The sequence below is a fragment of the Osmerus mordax genome, chromosome 18 (genome assembly GCF_038355195.1).
Source record: "Osmerus mordax isolate fOsmMor3 chromosome 18, fOsmMor3.pri, whole genome shotgun sequence".
In the NCBI taxonomy this organism is placed as follows: Eukaryota; Metazoa; Chordata; class Actinopteri; order Osmeriformes; family Osmeridae; genus Osmerus; species Osmerus mordax.
The window spans coordinates 8,531,341-8,553,487 of NC_090067.1; the positions used below are offsets into that span (position 1 = coordinate 8,531,341).

Genomic DNA, 22,147 nt, shown 5'->3' on the forward strand with positions numbered 1-22,147 from the left:
AATTCACAGAGTTTATTATTTTCAGATTTTCAAAATACTTCAGATTTTGTTTCATGTTGTGGGGATTGTGTTTATACTGATTTTAGGATTTAGGATTGTAATAATGACCATTGGGTTTGTAAGTTTGAATAGTAGTTATGGGACTAGCATTCTGTCCATATGACTAAAACAGAAAACAGAGGGTATAGTATACCTAACCGTATTGAAAACCACAAATGCTTTTGATTTACTAGAGATAAGAACAAAACACCCACCCACACCTACACAGACACATAGGGGATTTTCTTTTTTTAGTTAATACCAAGGAAAGGATGACTTGCACAAACAGTTGATCGGTGAGCTGGCCTTGCTGAAACATGTTGCTCCTCTCTTTGTATGGGTTTATTCCCTTGGCCTTGTGATAAGAAGCTGACAGGCAGTTACAGTATGTCCTGTGTGGATAGTACGGCCACGTAGTCTCTGTCTCTCTGCTTGACTCCCACATCTCCACTCTCCTCTCCAGGTCTTGAAGTGTAACCAGCGTGCCTAACCCACGGGGCCAGAGCCCCAACAGAACCAAAGCAGCACAGACCAAAAGCAACCAAACTCCGCTCGAGCTGTCCCCTGGCCACACCAAACAAATCGAGTGAAGACCAGCAACACCAAAACAGAAAAGAGAGAAAGCGAGGATGAAGCTGAAGACTGAGCCTGCAGAGATGAGTGAGTGGAGAGAGGCAGACTTCGCCCTCACCTGCACCTACATAGTGCCGGACCAGGCAACAGAACCCAACTTTGGCCTGCCCAAAGCTATGACCTCCATTCCCAGAAACCTCACCTTCCGACACAGCACTGACAATGAGGTAAGACAACAACAACAACAACCACGCCAATACTTTGTATTGGCGAGGCAGATGGCTGAGCGGTTAGGGAATAGGGCTATTAATCAGAAGGTTGCCGGTTCGATTCTTGGCCGTGCGAAATTACGTTGTGTCCTTGGGCAAGGTACTTCACCCTACTTGCCTCGGGGGAATGTCCCTGTACTTACTATAAGTCGCTCTGGATACGAGCGTCTGCTAAATGACTAAATGTAAATGTAATGTAAATGTAATGTAAATGTATATCATGCTGGCTGACTTTCCATGCTGTAGATATTTTGAGCGAGTGAATGTGGGACAATGGCAGGTCAGGCACGGCTACAGGTCCAAGGTCAGCTATGAAGAGCCAGGGTCAGAATAAATATAGAGAGGATTTTTGCCTGGCTTGACCTGGCCTAAGTCTTATTCAGTGTGTCACTGTGACTGCTGACTCTCGAAAGGCAAAAGTGTGAGAACCGATGACAGCCTAAACCTTTTTACTGGGTCAAACACACACACATGCAGAGAGATGTCAGGGATCACAAGTTGATCCAGCTTCTGAACCCTGTAATCTGTAATCGCATCAAGACTTCCCCTCCTACCTCCTTCTCGCAGCTCCCTCCCTACATCCCTACCTCCCTACCTCCCTACCTCCCTACCTCCCTACATCCCTACCTCCCTACCTCCCTACCTCCCTCCCCCAGGTGAGTCAGGCTGAAGTCTATACATTCAGTGGTGGGCGTACCAGTTCGAACAGGTCTTCAGCAGTACATGCCTCCCACAATCCAAACAAGCCTCTGTTTGCAGAACTGTATCCGTCTCAACAAAGTTGAGAGACATTGGGGCTGCAGGTACTCTCTGTATACATGATTCATCTCTCTTATCTTCACACTTTGCTGTGGTTGAGCCGACTCTCTCTGACTTCCTCTTCCTCTGCGCCTCTTCGTCGGGGCTGCAGAGCACTTCCTCCTTCAGCTGGCAGATTGTCTTCCTCTCCTCGCCGCTCGATGGCATAGCCTGAGAGAGGTGTCAAAACCATGGTGATGAGCTCACTGAACCATCACTTCAGTTCTCTAATATTCACATAAACACAACCTTTCAGGCCGGGATGATTAGTTGCAGCACATTCGATACCCTCCGTAAGTGTGTGTGAGTGTGTATGCTTTCTCCGTTGAGTTCAGCTGTGTTGGTAGAACTGGACTGATTTCCCAGTAAAGTTTGTTTATTTGTGTCACACACCCGAAGGTGGCAAAAGCTTGTTTTCCGTTGATCAGAATAACTTAAGGGCTGTATGTACAGTACATATGTCTGTATGTATATCCGTGTATATGTAAGTATGTGTGCATGTGTGTATGTGAGTGTGTTCATGTACTTGTGCGATCGTTGCCCAGTAAAGTGCCAAATTCTGGGGAAAGCACAACGAAATACATTTTGCAAGAGACTTGTGTATCTAGATATTGTTGACAGTAACTGCTTAGTCACATTGTCTAACCACTTAAAATCCACAAATTACAAAGCGGGCCCCTCAAATTCAACAATGGTCCAATGCAGGTTGTCACAATTAAAGACGTTAATACACAAGGCTTAGAACAGAGAAAAAGACACCCACAGCACAAATACACCACTAAGTCAATAACTTAAGTCCGTGAATGGAGGGATTTGAGTGAGGCGAAGGAGAAGAGAGTAACAGTCCACCCCCTCCCTACCTCTTTAATCCTCCCCCTTACCTCATCCTGAAGCGTGCCAGGGGCAGGGGGGCGGGAGGGGGCACGTGGCAGATGGACCATGGTGTTGGTGTGATGGTAGGTTTGGGAAGGAGAGGGGGGCGGGGGAGTAAAGCCACGAGCAGGGGAAGGAGAAGGGGGTAACTAGGTTAAGCTCTGGCGATTAACTTTCGTTTCTGGCTGGGAGCGTCATCGTTATAGCCGTGGCCAACCTCTCCGGCCAGCCAAGAGGACTTTTCTGGGAAACGGGAACAGTTAGTGCAGGTTGGAGGAGGGCCGGTGGCGTGGGTCCAGTCAAGTGGCCATACGTCCCTCTCTCCCCCCCCCCCCCCCCCCCCCCCCCCACTCGGAGCGGTTATTATCTGAGCGGGCCCTGGGCTGGTCGTTACTCATGCAACGCCAGCCGTGCACAATGTCCCTGTCACACATGCTCTCGTCTTCACCCCCCTGCCTCAACCGCCCCCCACCCCTCTCCTTCGCTCTCCCCCTTTCTCCTGCGCTGCTCCTTCTGCCCTCTGTCACCCCTCCTGGGCCACGTCTTAACTGAAAGTGCATTCTGGTCAACCAATAAATATATCTCTAGTTACATCAGTGCTTGAATGACTCTGTAGGGACGCCTCAGGGCTCTGGGAAGTGCCAACTAAACGGAAAAAAAAATCCCAGACCTCAGTCAAATTCGTGTTCTAGGAACAGTCTCTGCGTATGTGGTGTGTGTGTGTGTGGTGTGTGTTGGGTGAGTGTGTGCATGTGTGTGTGCATGTGTGTGTGTATGTGTGTGTGGTGTGTGTGTTAGGTGAGTGAGTGAATGAGGGTGTGTGTGTTTGTGTGTGTGAGTGTGTGGGAGTAGGGGGTTAGAGGTGCAAGACAAAGCCTTCCTGGAGCCCCACGCTCAGGGTGCGTCCCCAGATGGCAGGCTCACGCTGGGGTCATGAGCTTGTCCAAATGCCTGGCAGGGGACAGAGTGAACGCTCCTGCTACATTCCGGGTTCCTCCCTGGACTTTCAGGCTGTAAAACTAAAAACTACAGTTCCCAACAGCCATCAGTACAGACTTCCCATCATTACCCCTCCCCTTCACCTATTTACAGACACCTCCCACGTTGCCTGATTCTCACATGAACCATTCAAATGGACTGCGGTGACAATGCACAGACCCTTCCTCTCCAGCAGGGGCAGTGCTGAGTCAGCAGCAGTCGCTGCAGGTGACACATCTCTCTCTGTGTTCTGTTCCCTCTCAGTGAGGACAGTGGGTTAGTGGGCCAGGTTGGAGAGAAAGTGTAATTCCCTTACTTCACTAATGTCATCAGGCAAGGAACTGGGTCACCTTCTGACTTAAGGCAGCCCCAGTCTGGGTCAGTGTGACAGAGCTATCTTTGAAAGTTGAACAACACTCACCAACTGGGATGATTACTACTGACCATACTGATCACCAATTGGGAGGATTAACTGATTGATGAATACTATATATTATTACTATATTATTTGTTTTAGCAGTTGTAAAGTTCCCCACAAATTTGATCTCAACTCTGTTCATTAATCTGTTATTATTGACAAGGTATCAGATAATGGTGAAGTATTAGTGGGTTTCCTTGGTGATGATTGTTGATGTTTCTGTGAGTTTCATGTCTGGATGTATTGTGTGGTTTCTAGGTGACAGGTGTCTACAGTAAGGAGTACATCCCCCAGGGAACCAGGTTCGGACCCCTGCAGGGAGACGTCTACACCCAGGACGACGTCCCCAAGCACACCAACAGGAAGTACTTTTGGAGGGTGAGTTTAACTTCATTATTGGTTCTCACCCATTGAAATGTTAAGAAATATAAACTGCAGCTTGTTATTGTGTGTTTGATCAATTTGGGTTTGAATTTAAATCGATGGAAATTATGAAAAAAAAGACATTACATGGACACGGATCATTGTGCCACATAGACTAAAAGCATACAGAAAATACAGTCCTTGGCACTTTCATAATCTCATTCTATTGTTCTCAGTAGGAAATGTTTCCTTACCTTGCAAAACCCGCCCCCCCCCCCCCCCCCCCCAACCACCACCACACACAAATTGTGAACATGGTTTTACAAAACAGACAAAAGAGATATTACCTAAATCTGAGGTAATTCCTATAAATGGAAGACACAATGGACAAAGAGTTTCTCATTGAGCTTGTCCGGCAGGGACAGACATACATATACATGCTGAAAGTGGAGTTTTGCTTCAGCTTTTGAGGAAGCTGTGAATCTCGCAGGCAAGCGACAAGTGAGTGGTTACACAGTAATCACGATAGCTTTCCTGGCACTCTAATTCTGTTCTACGGTACATGTGTCATGTAGGAAAGGATTGAAAGCCCCCCCCCTCCCCCTCCACACTACCCCTCACTTACCACGACCACACACCCCCACACTCCCCTTCCCGTCTTTACAAATGTCCTTGTCACTTTTTTTGTACTCTCATCCTCCCTCCTCTGTCATCTCTTTCCCGGCGGTTCAGTGGCTTTAGTCACGCAGGACTTTTCTTTGAATTAATCGTTTCCCCCTCGAGGACTTTCTGTATCCTGTTTTTTTTTCCATCTTGCGACATTTCCTGTCAGACACGTTTACTGTTAAGCTCCCTGTGAAAGTGTGACGTGCTCTGAAAGAATGCCAACACTCTCACGGGCGAGGTATGGGGCGTGATAGTGAGAGAGAGCGAGAGCGAGAGAGAGAGAGAGAGAGAGAGAGAGAGAGAGAGAGAGAGAGAGAGAGGAGAGAGAGAGTGTGTGTGCATAACTGACAACATGAAAAACAGTCGACTCACCTGGGGCAGGCCCAAAAGTGAGAGAGAAAGAGAGAGATAAACCATTTACTAGTAGTGCGTGTGTATGCGTGGGTGTGTGTGTATACAACATGTTCAGAAGCCACGCCTCACAAGGAGGTGACTGTCTGATAAAAGCACTGACGCCACTGATTTCACGCACACACACACACACACACACAGAGAACACAGGATTGGATTTGACAGTAACTTTTAGTTGAAGAGGATCTAGGAACTTTAACTGCACAGTACATGGCAGAGGTGAACTATGGTCTTTATGTCTGTTTCTATACCCACATGCATCTTTCCTTCATGGACCAGACATGCACAAACATGTCCATTTTGTTTTATTTTGGATGTCTGAAAGAGTGGTATCGGGCAGAGGCTGAGTGTCCAGGTCTGTGTGTACATGATTTTACTCACACACCTCTCCCTTCCATCCTCCCAGATCTACACAGATGGGCGGCTGCACCACTTCATTGACGGCTATGACGTCCACCACAGCAACTGGATGCGTTACGTCAACCCGGCTCGCTCGCTGGCCGAGCAGAACCTGGTGGCGTGCCAGAACGGCAGCGACGTCTTTTTCTACACCATCCGACCCGTGGAGCCCCAGCAGGAGCTGCTAGTGTGGTACAGTCAGGAGTTTGCCCACAGACTCTGCAGCCAACAGGGAGAGCAGCGCAAGCAGAGTGAGTAGCACAGCGGCTTGGGGGAAATTGACTATTTGTCTTGGTCTGTCTTAGTTGGGTTTTTATTTTCTCTTCTTCGTTGAATCTTTTCTTGAACCCCCTTCTTTCTCTATCCCAAATGCTTTGGTTGTCTGCGTTCCTCCTCTCCTCCCTCCTCTCTTTTTATTCACACCCCCGAAACAGGAACGTAAACAGGTTAACCAATAAGGTATAAACGAATACTAAGTTGTCTGTAGCTGTCTTATGAACATCTGTAATTGAGTTCAAATGCCAGTAGCTCTGTATAGTAACTGTTGAAGTCATAGCTATGTTCTTCTGGGATCCATTGATGAAAGTCAAGTCAGAGTAGTAAACTGATGAATCTGGACTGTGTCTCTTCTTCATCAGATCAGTGTCTTGATGAGTACATTTTTTGTTTTATTTTTAGTCTGTAGACTTTATCTTTAGTCTAAAAATGATTACATTCTCTGTGACGAGGGTACTACAGTACTAGTTTATTTGACAGACAACAAAGCCAACACCCTGCTCTTTCTATTGGATGATAAGGGCGTTGAAAGGCTCAGTTTTTGTATTGGATAAGATCTAATACATTTTTTAAGGCAGACAGTCACGTCATTGACAGTGATGTCCTGCCTATTCTGGGCAGGTTACATAGTTCGGCCACACTTGAGTCACCACCGCACCCGTCTCTCTGCACCCCCCCCCCCCCCCACACACACACACTAAGATTAATTTGACTATAGTACAAGGAGTATACGGTAGAGGTCAGGTGACACGCTCAATAAATGGTCACTATCTCAGCTGTGACTCAGGGTGTCAGATATTTCAGGCAGGCATGACATGCTAGAAATTCTGAACACATTACACAACCTGTCGCCACATAGCCTGATATGATTCATCCTTATGAGTGTAATCTCAGTAGCCACTGCCTATAATCAGTGCATAGTTCAACCTGCTGAGTTGAATGGCACAAAAGGTTAAAAAAAGTAATAAAAAAAAAAGGACATGTTGTTTGTAAATCTGAAAAAAAACTTTATATAACAATTTAAAATGTGTCATTGACTACTGACAAGAATATGAGCTAATAAATTAAAAAAAATGAGGGTAAATCATTAAAGGTTCGGTTGTGATTTACCGGGTTGGAAAAAAATAATGACAAACTGTTCATTTCTGTAGGCAAACCGGTTTAGTGTATCCTGGAGCTGTAATTTCATTTGCGTGCTCTCGAAGTGCGATCTACAACTGAATGTTACTTGGCAGGACTCGCGCATGCAACTTTTTATAAATCTCAAAAAATATGATATTTTCATCTATAATCCTAAAATCCAGTCAACAAGCAATTTTTGATTTGTCCGGTTGTCTTCAAAAGGACAAATCACTTTCTCTCAAGGGTTACTCATACCATAAACTCATGCGGTTTTGCACGCAAATGACTCCCAAAGGAACATATGATCGATCTTTATCTTATCTTCACTCACATGTGAGACACCCCCGCACTCCCTCCTGTATCATATCGAAAACCTACTATGAACGAGTTTCTAACAAAAGCTCGACTTCTTTGAAGTGTCATATGAAAACCGAAACTATTGTCATTTACCATCAGAGGGTGTGGTGGAACGGATGCGTGCATATCATTTACTAACCATCAACTCACACTTCTTTAGTGACACATAGCCAAGTGACAGCCCTATTGATGATAGAAGAAGTTTAGGACTTTAGGAACTTTAGGAAAAAACTAAAAGCGTTTTTTAATGATATGAAACATGTTGAAATGAGACATTTGCTGTGCCTTTATGTACTGTCTGTAGTCCAAACTCATGTTTATGTCTGTTTGTACTTGTCATCCACAGAACACATTAGCAGTGATGAGTGCCAGCAAGAGTTCCCCAAGCAGCACTTACCTCAGCAGGCCTGGGTCTGGGAAAAGAGGGATGACGTGAAGGAGGAGAGAGATGACGAAGGAGAGGAGAAGATTGATGTGGAGGTGTTGGAGAGAGACACCCCGCCCGACACTCCTGACGACCAGATCATGGACTTCAGCAGGAAGATGGAGAAGGCTGAGGAGACGGACGACCAGGCCACCATTGTCTCCCCTCAGTCTGATCAGAGAGAGCCTGCCCTGGGCATGGCTCACCTCTACGGGCTGCCTGACCACCATGCCTCCGCCGCCTCCCCACACAGAGACCTGCACCTCCACGGCCTATACAGCCACAGGCCGCACCCTCTCTATGCCTCCTCCAGACACCTCCAGCCCCCCTACCACCAGATCATGCCACCCTACAACTATCCCCGCCTCTTCCTCCCGCAGTACTCCCAACCTTTCCCTGGCATGATGCCGTCTAGAGATTCTCTTCGGTACAGCAACTACCTGGGCACCGATGGACTTCCATACCCCTCAATAGGTCAGCCAGGTCTACTCCCCGTGTCCCTGCCCTACCCTCCACCCACCCAGGGAGGGCTGAAGGAGCGTCCCCCAAACATGTCCCCTCCTCTCGGGGCTCCAGCCACCCCAGAGCTATCCCCGCTGCCCAAACCCAGCTTCCAGCTCCAGACACCCCAGCAGTCGCCCCTCCAGTCATCCTCAGGCTGCGAGGAGGCCATGAACCTCAGCCTGGCCACGTCACCGAGGAGTAGCCCCTCGACTTGCAGCACGCCCGGGTACAAATCCCTCCCCTACCCCCTGAAGAAGCAGAACGGCAAGATCAAGTATGAGTGCAACATCTGTCTCAAGACATTCGGACAGCTCTCCAACCTCAAGGTGAGGGTCTATCCTGATCTTCTCCCACCTCCCGTACCTTTTACTGTGTGTGTGTGTCTTTGTTTGTGTGTTCCAGTGCTTATCTCTCGACATGTTTTCTCTGGGCAGGTGCATCTCAGAGTCCACAGTGGAGAGAGGCCGTTCCAGTGCAAACTCTGTAAGAAGAATTTCACCCAGCTGGCCCACTTGCAGAAACACCACCTGGTCCACACAGGAGAGAAGCCACATGAATGCCAGGTGGGTTACACCGTGTGTGTGTGTGTGTGTGTGTGTGTTCATGCTTATTATCTCTATCCCATACTATCCCTCCTGATCATAAAATATGGTTAGTTTCTTCCAGTTTGTCTTTGACACACTACACCTTCTTTACATACCAGACAAACATAGACAAGCATACTCCCACACAAATACCATGGCTTTATTCTGTGTGAGACGTTCACCCTTTGTGATATACAGCAAGTAGTCTCTTTGCTTTGTTGACTCTTTACTCTTACTTACTATCTGTGTGTGTGACAATCCCAATGTCAGTCCTATGTTTATTTTCACGCTTCATTCTGTGATGTAACCTTTAACTGAATGAAACCGGTCTGGGGTCAAACACACTGACACGCAACTGGGATAGTCCTGCCTGATAGACACAAGACAAACAAAAGACAAACACAGATAATAGACCAGTCAGAAAGCTGTCATTACCCTCACAGTACAATGACGTGAGGATGACGTCAACTTGGCTAGATTACAGAATTGCACTTTCCTAACCTCTCCTACTCTCTTTCTCTTTTGCTCGCTTTCTTTCTCTCTCTTTGTCTCAGGTGTGTCACAAGCGTTTCAGCAGCACCAGCAACCTGAAGACCCACCTGCGTTTACACTCTGGAGAGAAGCCCTACCAGTGCAAGCTGTGTAGCACCAAGTTCACCCAGTACATCCACCTGAAGCTCCACCGGCGCCTCCACAGCTCGGGTGAGCGCCCCTACCGCTGCCCGCTCTGCGCCCATGCTTTCCTCCACCGCTTCTCGCTCCGCGTCCACCAGCGCAGCTGCTGCCCTGCCAACAGCAACGCCCACTCCCACGAGCACGTCCGCGAGCTGGTGGATCGCTTTGACGCCAGCCAGGAGGCCGATGCTCTCCCCGAAGGGGCGGGGCCTACCCAGGTCGAGGCGGCGGTCGAGAGGTGGGTTGGACGGAGCCTGGAGGGGCAAGAGGGGAAGGAGGATCAGAAGGAGGCCTCTCTGCTGCTCAAGGCGCTGACCGCGGCCATCAATGCCCCCGCACCCTCCACTCCTGCCATACCTGCCTCTCACAGCCCCTCATCAGCCTATCAGGAGAGGGCTAGCGTGGTGCACCTCTACAACCGGCCAATGGTGAAGACAGAGGGACAGTAGGTGGATAGGAGAGAGGTTTTAGGTAAAGGAGCAGGACATTTTAAGGTTCCTACTATATGACTGGGAGACCACCTTTAAAGGTGCAGAGAACTGTAAGACAAAGAGACACTTCGCCAAAAAAAGAAAACTGTTCCCCCAGTCTTGAGGAAGACTGGGGGAACAGTCTCAAAATGCCAATGAGAGCATCACCAAAACAAGACCATCCCAAAGACTGACAGTGTATTCAGTGATTGCACTTCCACCCTAACTCTGCTCTTCCCTAGAGAAGATGAGAGCCTGAGAGAGTGAGTGTGAGAGAGAGAGAGAAAGAGAGAGAGACTGTAACAAGAGAAAGCGCGAGAGAGAGAAAGGGTGTTTTCCATGTAGCTGTGAAATACTGACTTAAACTTTTTTCTAACTGTTTTCACTCAGGTTTTAATGTGCATTTTTTTTTACCTTAATTTATTTTACCTCCAGAGTTTGTTTAGATAATTTTTTATCAGTAGAGTGAGTGATTCTATTACACGTGTTTTGTATTCCTAGATTTCCCACATGCAGGGAACAAGGAACAAGGATGTTGCTATCCAGAAAATCATGTGTGTACGTCGTGGTGGGGAATATTTTTGTAGAGAGCATTACCCATCCTGAAAACATCACAAATATGTGTTTCAAAGGTCAGAATTAATTCCTATCTGATGCACTGACCTACAGGGACAAACTTCTCCCTGACAATTTGTATCTTTACTCATGCTTTTTGTGTTATTTATTTGTGCTTGATAAAGGAACAGATCAGGGATTTTGAAACTACTGTTTGTGTATATGAGTATTTGCCAAATAACAAGTGTAAAAGAAAATTGCAACTGGACCCAATTATGTAGCAAACTGATGTTGTCTTTTATTATGTCATGTTAAAAGTAGTAAGAAAGTTACCCAAAACTAGTCTGTTTCTTACAAACGTTCGGATTAAACACTGAACTATTGACTATGAGTCATCAAGCAGTTGTGGTAGAGCTTTGTTTAACTTAGCAGCACATACATATTTTTCTATATTACACTTGTATTGCTTGTTAAGGAGACAGTGTACAGTGTATTTAAAATTGTAGGATATTCTTTGTTTATTCTACCATTTTCCTTATGCTTTTTATTCTTGTCATTCATCTTGGATAGCTGACTCTTTCAGCCCATTGACTAGATTCCAATGTTAGCTCCTATCAACAAAGCTTTACTTTGCTCACCCTACTTTGTGGAAATTGTATTTTGGAACTTTATTCATCCTAGCCTGAACAAAATAGGCTAGACTAAGCATCTTCTCTTATGTACATTTGCAGTGCTTCTGAACATAGTTTACGCTCAGGTGAATGTTTGTATTGAACCAAACCACAGATGTACACCAAGAACTGACACTTAACTACTGTATACATTGTTTCATTTTTTAAAATTGTTATTACGTTGTTAGCTCTGGGAAAAAAGCCGTAGCAACAGTAGCTTTACCTACATTATGATGTTACTTAAAAACCAAAATGGTGGAACAACTTTAACATGTACCACTGTAAGTCAGTAATGCTCCTCTTTTGTTGACCTTCAGATGTAGTTTTTGTACAGTATGTTTGTCAATGTAGTTTATTTTTGAACACAGGCTACACAGGCTATGACCTGTGTTAATAATTTATATGTCAGAGACTATTTTGATGATACTTTTATATTACACGTAGAACATTAAAAAAATATTGTTTCTCTATAATTGTCTTTTTGGTGTAACGTTTGCCTCAATACATTTATTCTTTGTGAATCAGAATCACACATACACACAAGCACACACATGCATACAAAACGCCATCCTGCCTTCGGTCTTGTCAGCAAACAGAAACTAACCATCTAGAGTTCCAGTTTTCTTTAATTCACTTTCTAAGAAGTTAGAGGAACTGAAAGAACCACAATTACTTAGTAATTTAGTAGCACACTATTTGTTTTTAGCCCAACAAATAAAATACAAAATTCTAACTGAAAGATTGACAGATTAAACTGAAATGTAATAAATTCAAGAACCAATCTGTTTACTGACAATCCTCAATAAAGCTAAAGTCTCTATTCAATCTTTAATACCCACTAACGATGACAATACATAAGTATCAATCTAAGTAAATGGAGGGATTACTGTCAGTCATGGTCATACAGTTTAGTGCACAGAACCACAACCTCAATTATGATACAGGCTCATTACCTGAACACCTTTTAAGTGGTGACCTTACTCCCAGTTAGTTGACTATGACTAATGTTCTTTTGAAGCATGTTTACTGGTAATTATGTTACACCTGATAAGAGGTGAAACCAGTAGTGGCTTCTGGGCCGGTGAAAAGTCTGCCATGACATTACACTGCTCTTTCAATAAACGCGACTGTTGCAAAGTTACAGTAAGCTGAGAGACTTTAGTTACAGTAAGCTACTGTATGTCATTCTCCCCCCCCCACACTCCCTCCATTCTCTTTCCGTCCCACTCCTCCCACTCTCTTTCTCGATCTTCTGACATTTGGATCATCTTAGGACCCAAAAGACACAGTTTGTGTCTTGCGGTTAAGGCAGAATTGTTTCTTCAGGTAAAAAAAAAACACCTATTTGTCGAGGCTATTGATTCATCCATCTATGTATATCTGATGTTATCCTTCTTTCTATCTAGTCTCATCATGTATCTATTAATTCTATCCACCTATTTGTCAATCGCATGATGCACTTTTCTCTTATTATTTCTCACACAACCCAACCCCCCCCCCCCCCCCCCCCCCCCCTTCCTCTGGCAGTCCTGCCTCTCCTTGTCTCACCTCTCACATAATCGGAGGGAGAGCACCGCGGCACACCTCTAAGACACTTCAAACAGGAAGTACTTACTGAGGACTGTTTTCTACACAAGGGCCCGCTCGTCAGCTGCCAGAAATAGCCAGTAAAAGACCTACAGCAGAGGGCCACTTTGTCAAAGTATTTGGATGTATTTCATCGCTTTCAATGTTTCAGGTTTCCAGTTCCGTAGATGGCCTGTGGATACAGTGTTCAGCTACATTTCAGAAACAGATATTGTTTCCCCATTGATTAGCTTATATTAAAAACAGCAAGTCATGTTTATCTTTATACAAAGGGATTCAGAATGTGACAAATTATCTGTGATGGTATGTCATATCCTGATGAGACAGGGTAGCTGGTAGTTAAGAGTTGGGGAGTGTGGCCTCCCCTTGCACTCCGAATCCCTAATTCCTGCGGTAACCAATCAGTATCACAGACGCACCCGAACGTTTTACAATTCATCCTAACTTAAATATATCACCAGTATAAATAGAAATGTTCAATGAAATAATGAATTAAATATATTGAATTCTTAGTATAACCTGACAGTACATAGATCATGAAAAGGAACGTAAACGCGGAACCACGACAACAAGAGTGGAAAGGCATTAGGTGTCACTGTGAGACAATGATATATTGATCCACTGACAGCTGACATCCTCTGCTGAATCCTTTGTTGATTTCCTTGGAAGTTTGCTGGTAGTGCCTTATCAGTCCATCAGTTCATGCATGGTTTGTATTTGGCCTGGGGTTACTCCGAATGGCAGTGTGCTTTAGACATCTTCGCATTAAGGCATCTTTGAAAACCTTTTCCAATGAACACTGAAAATGAAAGAGAACATGCTCATGCTCTGATGTGCCAGTAGTAAGATTGCATGAGACTTGGATTTTAACTGTGGTGAACCTAGTGGGGGGATTTGTAAAAAAAAAGAACAATCAGGGGAGGTTGCAACATGTTAAAAATACCTTAAGTTTCACTAATTAACTTTAGCTTTTTGTCTCAATGAGCATAGAATTCTGAAAATAATAACTGTTTTACTATAATATTATCGTATTATTTATTTATACAATAATATTATTGTATTATTCATTTATTTTGTCATTTTTGTTTATGTGTAGAACATAGGCCTACATAGATTCAGTGTGCAGGTGTTACAGATGCTATAAACATTTGCTATAAACACACTGTTGTGTGGTCTGTTTTGATATTGCTGCTTAGCTTGGGGACGGTTGCAATAAGTTGTTGCAACCGTCCCCAAGCTAAGCAGCCATGACAGAACATAATGTGCTAGCTAGCCACACTGACCTTGACACATGCTAACCATGTCACTTAGAAGTCAACAAAACAATAATTCAAACTAAGTAAGTTTTGATTAATTCATCTAAAAGGTCAAGACAGTATGACAAAAATTCACCTCATGACCCAATTCACCAATTTGCTTTCATACCTCCAAAACAAGTTTTGTCAATTAATGCAGCAGCAGATCTTGAATGTGTCTTATTTCTTCTTGGTGGGGGGAGGGGTCTAACTGTGCATGTGCAGTATGAGTGTCATCACTCTAGCATTTTTCTGATTGGAGGAATAAGACTTGTTGCAACTGTCCCTTGTTGCGACTGTCCCCAGGCTCCCCTACTTCTCATCATCTGATTGAGCGCACTTGGCCTGTTCAGCACCATCGCTGTCAATCAGCTGTCATTGCCTGTGGTGTTGAAACATTTTTACTTGACTGGCAAACTGTTTTCTGTGTTCGTAAATACAAATTTGTCAAAAACTGTGGCTTTTCTTTGTGTTTTATTTGACATATAGGCTTACTTGGCTCAACAAGTCACACGTTATAACATGTGCATTCATCAGATATTTAACAGTTTTTTTACGGTTTTAATTTTAAAATGACTTGGTAGCAGAGGGCCCCGTGATAAAGCTCCGCCCCCACTGTACTGAGAGTGTAGCTCCGCCCCTGGTGGGAACACCACATTAACTGTGTCACTAGAGAGCTGAATGACCTTGTCATTCAGCTCATGATCTTGTGATTATCTTAGTGCATCTACAATCAACTCACAAGGTTGTGTTTTGGCCTCCTGATAGTGCGGTCTTAATACTGTAGTGGAAAGGTCTAACCCAGTTTATCTCTAACAGTACAAGAGAGGGATCTGGATCTGGGGGGCCTATTAAGCTTGGCACAGTCTAAGCTGTGCAGAAAACTGATGTTTTTTTTCTTTGAAGGGTGCAGTTGGTTTTATTTGTTTTCAAGTGTATTTGTGTGGGTGTGTCTGTCAGACAGGCTTTGTGTGCATATGTAAGCAGGAGTTCTCTAGTATTTCTCTGGAAGACAACCACACAATTATTATGTCACATTTCCGGAAGTATGTTGACAAATAAGATGAGATATACCTTTATTCGTCCCACAATGGGGAAATTCCGGCATTGCAGCAGCAAAGTGGACAGAAGTATACATCAATTTACAAAGTAAGAGATATTATTAAAAATATATAAAAAAGATAACACCAGTTGCATATGGAGAGAAAATATAAATAAACAAATATTGCACAGTAGTTTGCACTTTAAGTGTGTCCATCAGTTATTGTGGTTGAGTCCTGTGTGTGTTTGTGTGTGTAGAGCAGTGCTGGTTGTATAGTCTCACAGCAGCAGGAAGGAAGGACCTACGGTTCCGCTCCTTCACGCACCTAGGGTGAAGGAGCCGGTCGCCGAAGGAGCTGCTCAGTGCAGAGACAGTGTCCTACATAGGGTGGTATTCATTGTCCATCATTAATGATAGCTTTGCTACCATCCTCCTCTCTCCCACCACCTGCACTGTGTCCAAGGACAGCGCCGGCCTTCCTGATCAGTCTGTCTAGTCTCCTCCTGTCAGCTGTTGACATACTGCTGCTCCAGCAGACCACTCCATGGTAAATGGCTGATGCCACCACCGTGTCGAATGGACCCATATTGAATAGCACTTTCTCTTTTCAAACAACCACAAGAATCTAAACTAAGTTAGACACATGTCCTCATACCAAACAGTCCACTGTTTCCAAAAGGCACATCTTAGAGACACCTACTGTACCACTGGTTTGAATTTGTATTTGCATCAACCCATTTCCTTAAACTCATTTCCTTCATCTCATTTCTAATGAGTAATCAATCTAGTTGATCCTTCACCTCACCTCCAATAAACAATGTGTCATTGTTTTAGACAGTTTTTTTCCAGGTCCATTTTTTTGCTTTTACCAATGAGTCATTAATCTCTGATCCTATCAGTGAGAAGTTGCAACGGTAGCCAGCATCATTTCAATAGGAGCAAAGGGTTTCAAGGAAATACAGTCTGTATAGTCACCCTGTATGCGTGTGTGTTTCAGGTGATTAGTAGCTAATGTCACCTGACTGCGTGGGTGTGAATGCAGCCTTACAGGGCAATAAAGATAAATGTTTACCTGGCTGTATCGTCACATCATTGACTGAAACTGACATTGACATCATTCCAGAGCCACATTTTTCTGATGATGTCACAGAAAAATTTCCACATCCAAATATAACTCATAAAACAATTAACATTAACTCATAAAACAACCCCATTAAGGAAGACTGGGATTAGACCTTGAAATGGGATTATTGATTGTTATCAAAGTTAAGAACTTCACATTGTTGCTTTTATAATTTTAGAGGTGCTGTGAATTGCAATCTTCAGGCTATTATCAGGACTGTGGATCACAGCCTCCGTGGCAGTATATCTGCTGTCCTCTAGTGTCCATTTCATTTAAGTTGTGTGTTTAAAAAAAATAAAACTTGTTTCGTCATGACAAGGATTATACTCTCTGTTTAAATGCAGAGATGGCAAAAGTACACGCATCCTTCACTAAAGTTGAAGTACAGATACACATGTTTAAAAAGACTGGTAAAAGTTGCTGACTACACTTTTTCACTCAAGTTAAAGTAAAGAAGTATGGGCTCTGACTGATTACTATTACCTGTTGGACCTCACATCATATTAATACATGAATATAAAAAGACACTATAGACATGCAGCTCATTCGCCAGGTATCCTTTTTGACACCGACAATTTCGAACATCTCCCTTCGAATCATGAAAAAGTTTTGAAAGGTTGAAAAAAACTTATTCGTAGACTAGCTTATGTTTGTTATGTGTGATAGCCAGGAAATTGAAAAAAGGGGCGCAAAGACAATAAATAATATTGATCTTGCCACCAAATACAGATTAATGCTAAAGTAACGAGCCTGCTTTGATGTAAGAAGTAGGAAGTACATATATTTATTTAAAAATTGTAAGGAGTGAAAGTATAAAGTAGTAAAATGTATTGTGAGGTGAAGTACTGATACCAGAAAAAACTATTTAAGTGTCTCTTCCCATATCTTCCCATCCCTGCTGACAACCGCTATCAAAATATATGACCTCTTGTGCCCAGGTCCAGTTGTTAACCAGATGGGTGATTGTCTATACATGGCAACGACAAATACGTCCCCTGAGATGGGTTGGTTGGTGTGTCAGACATTTTCAGCCATGTAAAAGGGAACGCCAACGGAAAGCCTGCTGAATGTTTGTTATTACCTCAGGCTCTGCTCTTAATAACTGTATTGTTGTTGTAAAGCTATCATTGAGTTCTTCTAATATTTAAAAATTCACTTGCATTGCACATCCACTAGATGTCCCCCATTCGCTATCTGTTGTAAAATGTAGTCTACCTGCCCAGGTATCTGATAACTTACTGTTGATCATTTCGTGTTGCTTGTGTGCGTGGTCCCAAGGGCATCACAATCGAATTTGCAACTTTTATTATTCTGTATACTTTGCGAGGAATTTTATAACACAGCCTGTATGTTGAAAATAATAAATTGCTGTACCTTCGGAATCCGTTGTTACATTTCTACTGGATGCTTATACAGTTCAATAGGATTTTCAGACTTTGAAGGCAGTTCGGTTGCCTCATCTGCGGTGTGGCTGGAGCAGCAGTGAAAGTGAACGCGCAGCTGTCAACCGCTGCAATCAGGTCTTGATGCGCGTTTATCATTCACCTTCCTTGCCATTATCCTCATGTTAATTGACAAGTCTTTTTTTTGAGGGCACAAATTATTATGGACCATTAGTTTGCACCGTAGTCAGCAAGCGTAATACATAACAGTATGGCGAAAAAGAGTTTGTTATCCAAAAAGTCTCTCAAGAGTATGTTTTCTAAGAGCGAGGCGAACTTGGAGTCTGTGGATACGCGTATTTTTGAAGAAACGGTTGACGTGGAGAAAAAGAAAACAGTGTCTACTAGTAAGTCTTTCAAAGCATTTTTTTCTAAAAGTGATATCAAACTCAATGAATCTGCCGAGTATGAGGATCGATACAGCGGAGGAAAAACTTCAAAATTCAAGAAAAAGACAAAGAACAACAAAACAGTCAAACGAGGTCTACACGAATACGACATCAGGTATATTCACTTCACATTTCAATATTCCATGTCCATGTATACATAGTAGCCTATGATGTTACTATTGACTTGCAGTATCTGAGACATCCTCCATGTGTGATATTTAACTCTCAGCACGTGTAGTATTTTGATCACATCACATTAAATAACTGCCAGTGGTTTACAAAGCGGTATACACTACTGCCAGGGCAGGTTATTGTCAATTCTTTTACGGCCTCGAAACCTGTAGTTGAAGGCCTGAAGACATCCAAGATTGTGCCATAACGTAGCTTCCACTTTATCTGGGAACCATCCATCATTGGCCTTAAGATTCTTATTGACAAAGGTTAATTCTCCATCATACCTGTGGGCAGACATGGGATTTGGCCAACAAGAGGGGATTCTAGTGTTGACATCACTACTGAGCCTCTATTATGGGATGTCCCCTGAGCTCTGACCCTCACATCACTAATGCCTTTGCTGAATATGTGTAAGAACTTTAATTTAATGTAACAAGTGTTTGTCAACAATAATATGTTTTGCTGAAGACAGACATTTGGAATGTACAAATAAACAGCATGAACTCTGACCATTATTGCCATGCCCGGATCACAGTCAGGTGAGCTCTCTTGCCCTGGTCTGTTAATCACAGACCAGGGCAAGTCATGCGGTTTACGGCTCAGGGTTACAGCGTTCGACATCTGTGTGGGTGTTGGCACAAAACCACAAATGTGTCTCATTGTGTTTACACAGCATCGTACTCTCAACTGCAGGTCAAGCATTCAAATCCGGGACAAACATCACTTCAAGTGTCAACATCTTAGTTATACAAGCAGACCGTAACTGGTTGATTGTTGGAGTGGAGGCACAGAGAGTATGTTCATTGGAGGGTGCGTCCATGACAGGTTATTTAGAGAAGGCTGTTAGGTGTACTTTGAGACAGTTGGTTCGTACTGCTGCTACTATTACAGTATTGCTTTGTTTTTCTCATGATATTTCACTTCAATGCTATTGGTTCTTTATGTGAATCATGAACTTTTTGGTTATATGCCTTCCAACATGTGCAAAGTACATAATTTAACTTGTGAGAACACCCAAAAGTCTACAGTAAGTATATGATTTCTGTGTATAGAGTAGCTTGTTAAATACCATGTAATCATCATCATATTATCTGGTAGTCCACCAAGGATAGGCAATAACCTGATAGAAAAAGTTTGACACGCTCATCAACAAAGGGCTCTAACGTGACGAATGTCACAAGACACTCTCTCCTCCCTCCCTCTTCCCTTTTTCCAGTGTATCATATCTAAGTCCTCCTGGCCATCGTCTTAGAAACGCTGACAGAAGAACATGGGATTCATGAAGTTGATCTAGCCTCTGCTTTCCAACGTAGTACTCCATTCAACTTGTTGAGAAGACCAAGCAGTCTGTATCAATGGTTTAGATGTATGAAAGTGAGTGTGTTAATCAATCACAATCTGAACAACAGGCTCTTATATGATAATGTCACAAGAGACGCTCTTCTCCCCACCTCCCTCCCTTCTTCCAGTGGATTCGATCTGAGTTCCTTTGGCCATCCTCCCAGGGAGAATTTGGGCGAGGGTTTCAGTATCTGACATCCACAAGCTCTTGTTCTGTAGCTCAGCGAATAACCTGCAACTCCACATGCCTTTTGTACAGCATCACTGTGAAACTACTGCCCGTCTAATATAAACAGACACACACACAGGCACGCACACACACACATGCAGATATTGTGTGCCCCCCAAGTCCTGGCTGAAAACGACCACACTTCAATTCTCCATGCTTCACAAAACAAAGTACAATCCTGAAATATATATATTCTTTGCAGAGTATGTCTCTGAAAACTGGACGGTTTGGCAGCTGCTCCTGAACAGGCATGTTGAACTGCATCCAGGCTCTGGTGTTTGTATGAGGCTAATAAACTCACACAGGAAAGGCATTGTCCTTCTGTCACTGTACACCCATACACACACGTGCAGACGCATGCACACACACAAACACACACTGCCAGGCAGGGGGATGCGGCCTGTCCACATGCCTGAGTTGAAAACAATGCTTCTGAAGGATGTAAAACAGTGTTTGTCTTTCTAACTGATGGTAGATGGACTGACTGGTTGACAGGCGATTCTGAATCCTACAGAGAAAAGGGTTATGGTGTTTTTTTTGTGTGTGAGAGAGTCTATGAAAACTGCTGAATGTGCCTGATTTGATAATCAGTGAAGTCCCACACACCTCTGTACAAGTGCAGTAATCTCCTGCTATTTAATTATATCGGAATTTTCCACGCTACACCCCCCTGAGGTAAAAACCCTGATCTTCCTCCCCCATCCTGCTAGCTTCAGCAGGCTGTGCCTTACACCTGCCTCCCTGAAGCCCATCCACACAGACCCAAGCTTGTTCGCTGGACCAGTATGTACTTTTCCCTCCATTGCAGTAAAGAGATGCATTTGCAGGTTGTCATCTACCTGCTGTTCTTCTCGTCTGTTGAGGAGAGGAAAGAGATGGCTACAAAGAGGCTATTGTGGCACTCCCTCGGAAAGCTCCTCCACGGTGACTGGTTCTTCATGATGAAGTCAATGTTTGCAGACTCACCTGTTGTAGCAACACACTGGCAGTGTCATTCTTTTCTGAGTTTCTCAAGCAAGTGCCAATGACAGTGTGTCACCAACGACATTATCTGGACACTGGAAAAGTGCCCCATGAGGAAATGTTTTGGGTTATTAATAATAATGTAACGTGATTATATATAGAAACGCTATATATCTGGGCTAGGGTTTCAGATTCTGTCCATGGATGTTAAACATCACAACAGAAACAAGTTGGGGATGGGTGTTACAGTAGCTCTGTGTTAGAGTATTTGACTACAGCCAGTTGCAGGTTCAAATCCGCCTTGCGCAGTTTCTGTGGTTAAAAGCACCTGCTAAATAAATACATGATTAGATTTTCTGGTGTTAGATTATTAAAGTTTGAGCTGTAGTAATAAGACTTCAAAGACTAATCAGAGCTGTAACAGTTTAATTACTGAGTACATACTACTAGGCACCAGCTGTTCTCTTGAACATTTGTCTACTGAGCGTGTTTACCTTTTCTTAGTATTGATCCAGTGATACTGCGGCAGGCTTAAGAAATAATTTTACAGCACAGGCTAAAGTGTTTTATCAGTTGGTATCAATTTATAACATTGTAGACATTTGGATCCTTTTATTCAAGGATAAAAAGTTCCCCCATCAATAAAACTGGTGTGTAGACTGATTTAAAAAAAGAATATTATATGAAATCCTGTTTGCTGGTGGTGTCCTACTAACTTCATGTTCCTGTGTTGTGTTGCGTTGCGGTGTGTTGTGGTGTTTTCCCTCCAGTGGTGCGGAGGCTCAGGGACTGGGCGAGGCCAGGGTCCAAGACATGTCGCCCAGCGTCAGTAGACAGGACAAGAGGACCTTCCTCTACGCCACCGCCCCCAGGGCAGAGGTCAGTTAGGACACAGAGCTCACAAAGGTCCTTGACCCCTGTGCATTTTCTCTTTTACTGTACTAACCTCCACCACAGATTTTCAAGTGTTGCTTCGTGGCCGATGTCTGACATGTTTTCTCTCCATGAGACCAGTAATAATATGTTCATGTTTTTGCTTGTCATATGATATTCTGTGTGCATTTGAATGGTGTTGGGAAGTGTGTTAAACATGACAGAGGGAGAGTAACTGGGAAGGCCCCGCCCCCTTGCAGCCTC

At 43.8% G+C, this 22,147-nt stretch overlaps 1 protein-coding gene across 2 annotated transcripts; it reads left to right on the plus strand.

Moving 5' to 3' along the window:
• On the plus strand, positions 1-11,898 carry LOC136962382 (PR domain zinc finger protein 1-like). 2 transcript variants are annotated; one of them, XM_067256145.1, is made up of 6 exons: positions 1-839; positions 4,207-4,326; positions 5,795-6,038; positions 7,889-8,796; positions 8,905-9,033; positions 9,609-11,898. In XM_067256145.1, the coding sequence occupies exons 1-6, from the start codon at positions 669-671 to the stop codon at positions 10,176-10,178; spliced, it is 2,142 nt and encodes a 713-aa protein (XP_067112246.1). In that variant the 5' UTR covers positions 1-668; the 3' UTR covers positions 10,179-11,898. The 2 variants fall into 2 exon arrangements, with proteins under 2 accessions (XP_067112246.1, XP_067112245.1); XM_067256144.1 differs by lacking the exons at positions 1-839; positions 4,207-4,326 and adding an exon at positions 5,528-5,607.
• The last annotated feature ends 10,249 nt before the right edge of the window (positions 11,899-22,147 follow it).

Excerpts from the sequence above, each read along its gene's own strand:
- LOC136962382 (XM_067256145.1), top strand. The coding sequence starts at position 669 with ATGAAGCTGAAGACTGAGCCTGCAGAGATGAGTGAGTGGAGAGAGGCA. Across the intron at positions 840-4,206 it reads GACACAGCACTGACAATGAG|GTGACAGGTGTCTACAGTAA; the intron begins GTAAGACAACAA and ends TGTGGTTTCTAG. Across the intron at positions 6,039-7,888 it reads GGGAGAGCAGCGCAAGCAGA|AACACATTAGCAGTGATGAG; the intron begins GTGAGTAGCACA and ends TGTCATCCACAG.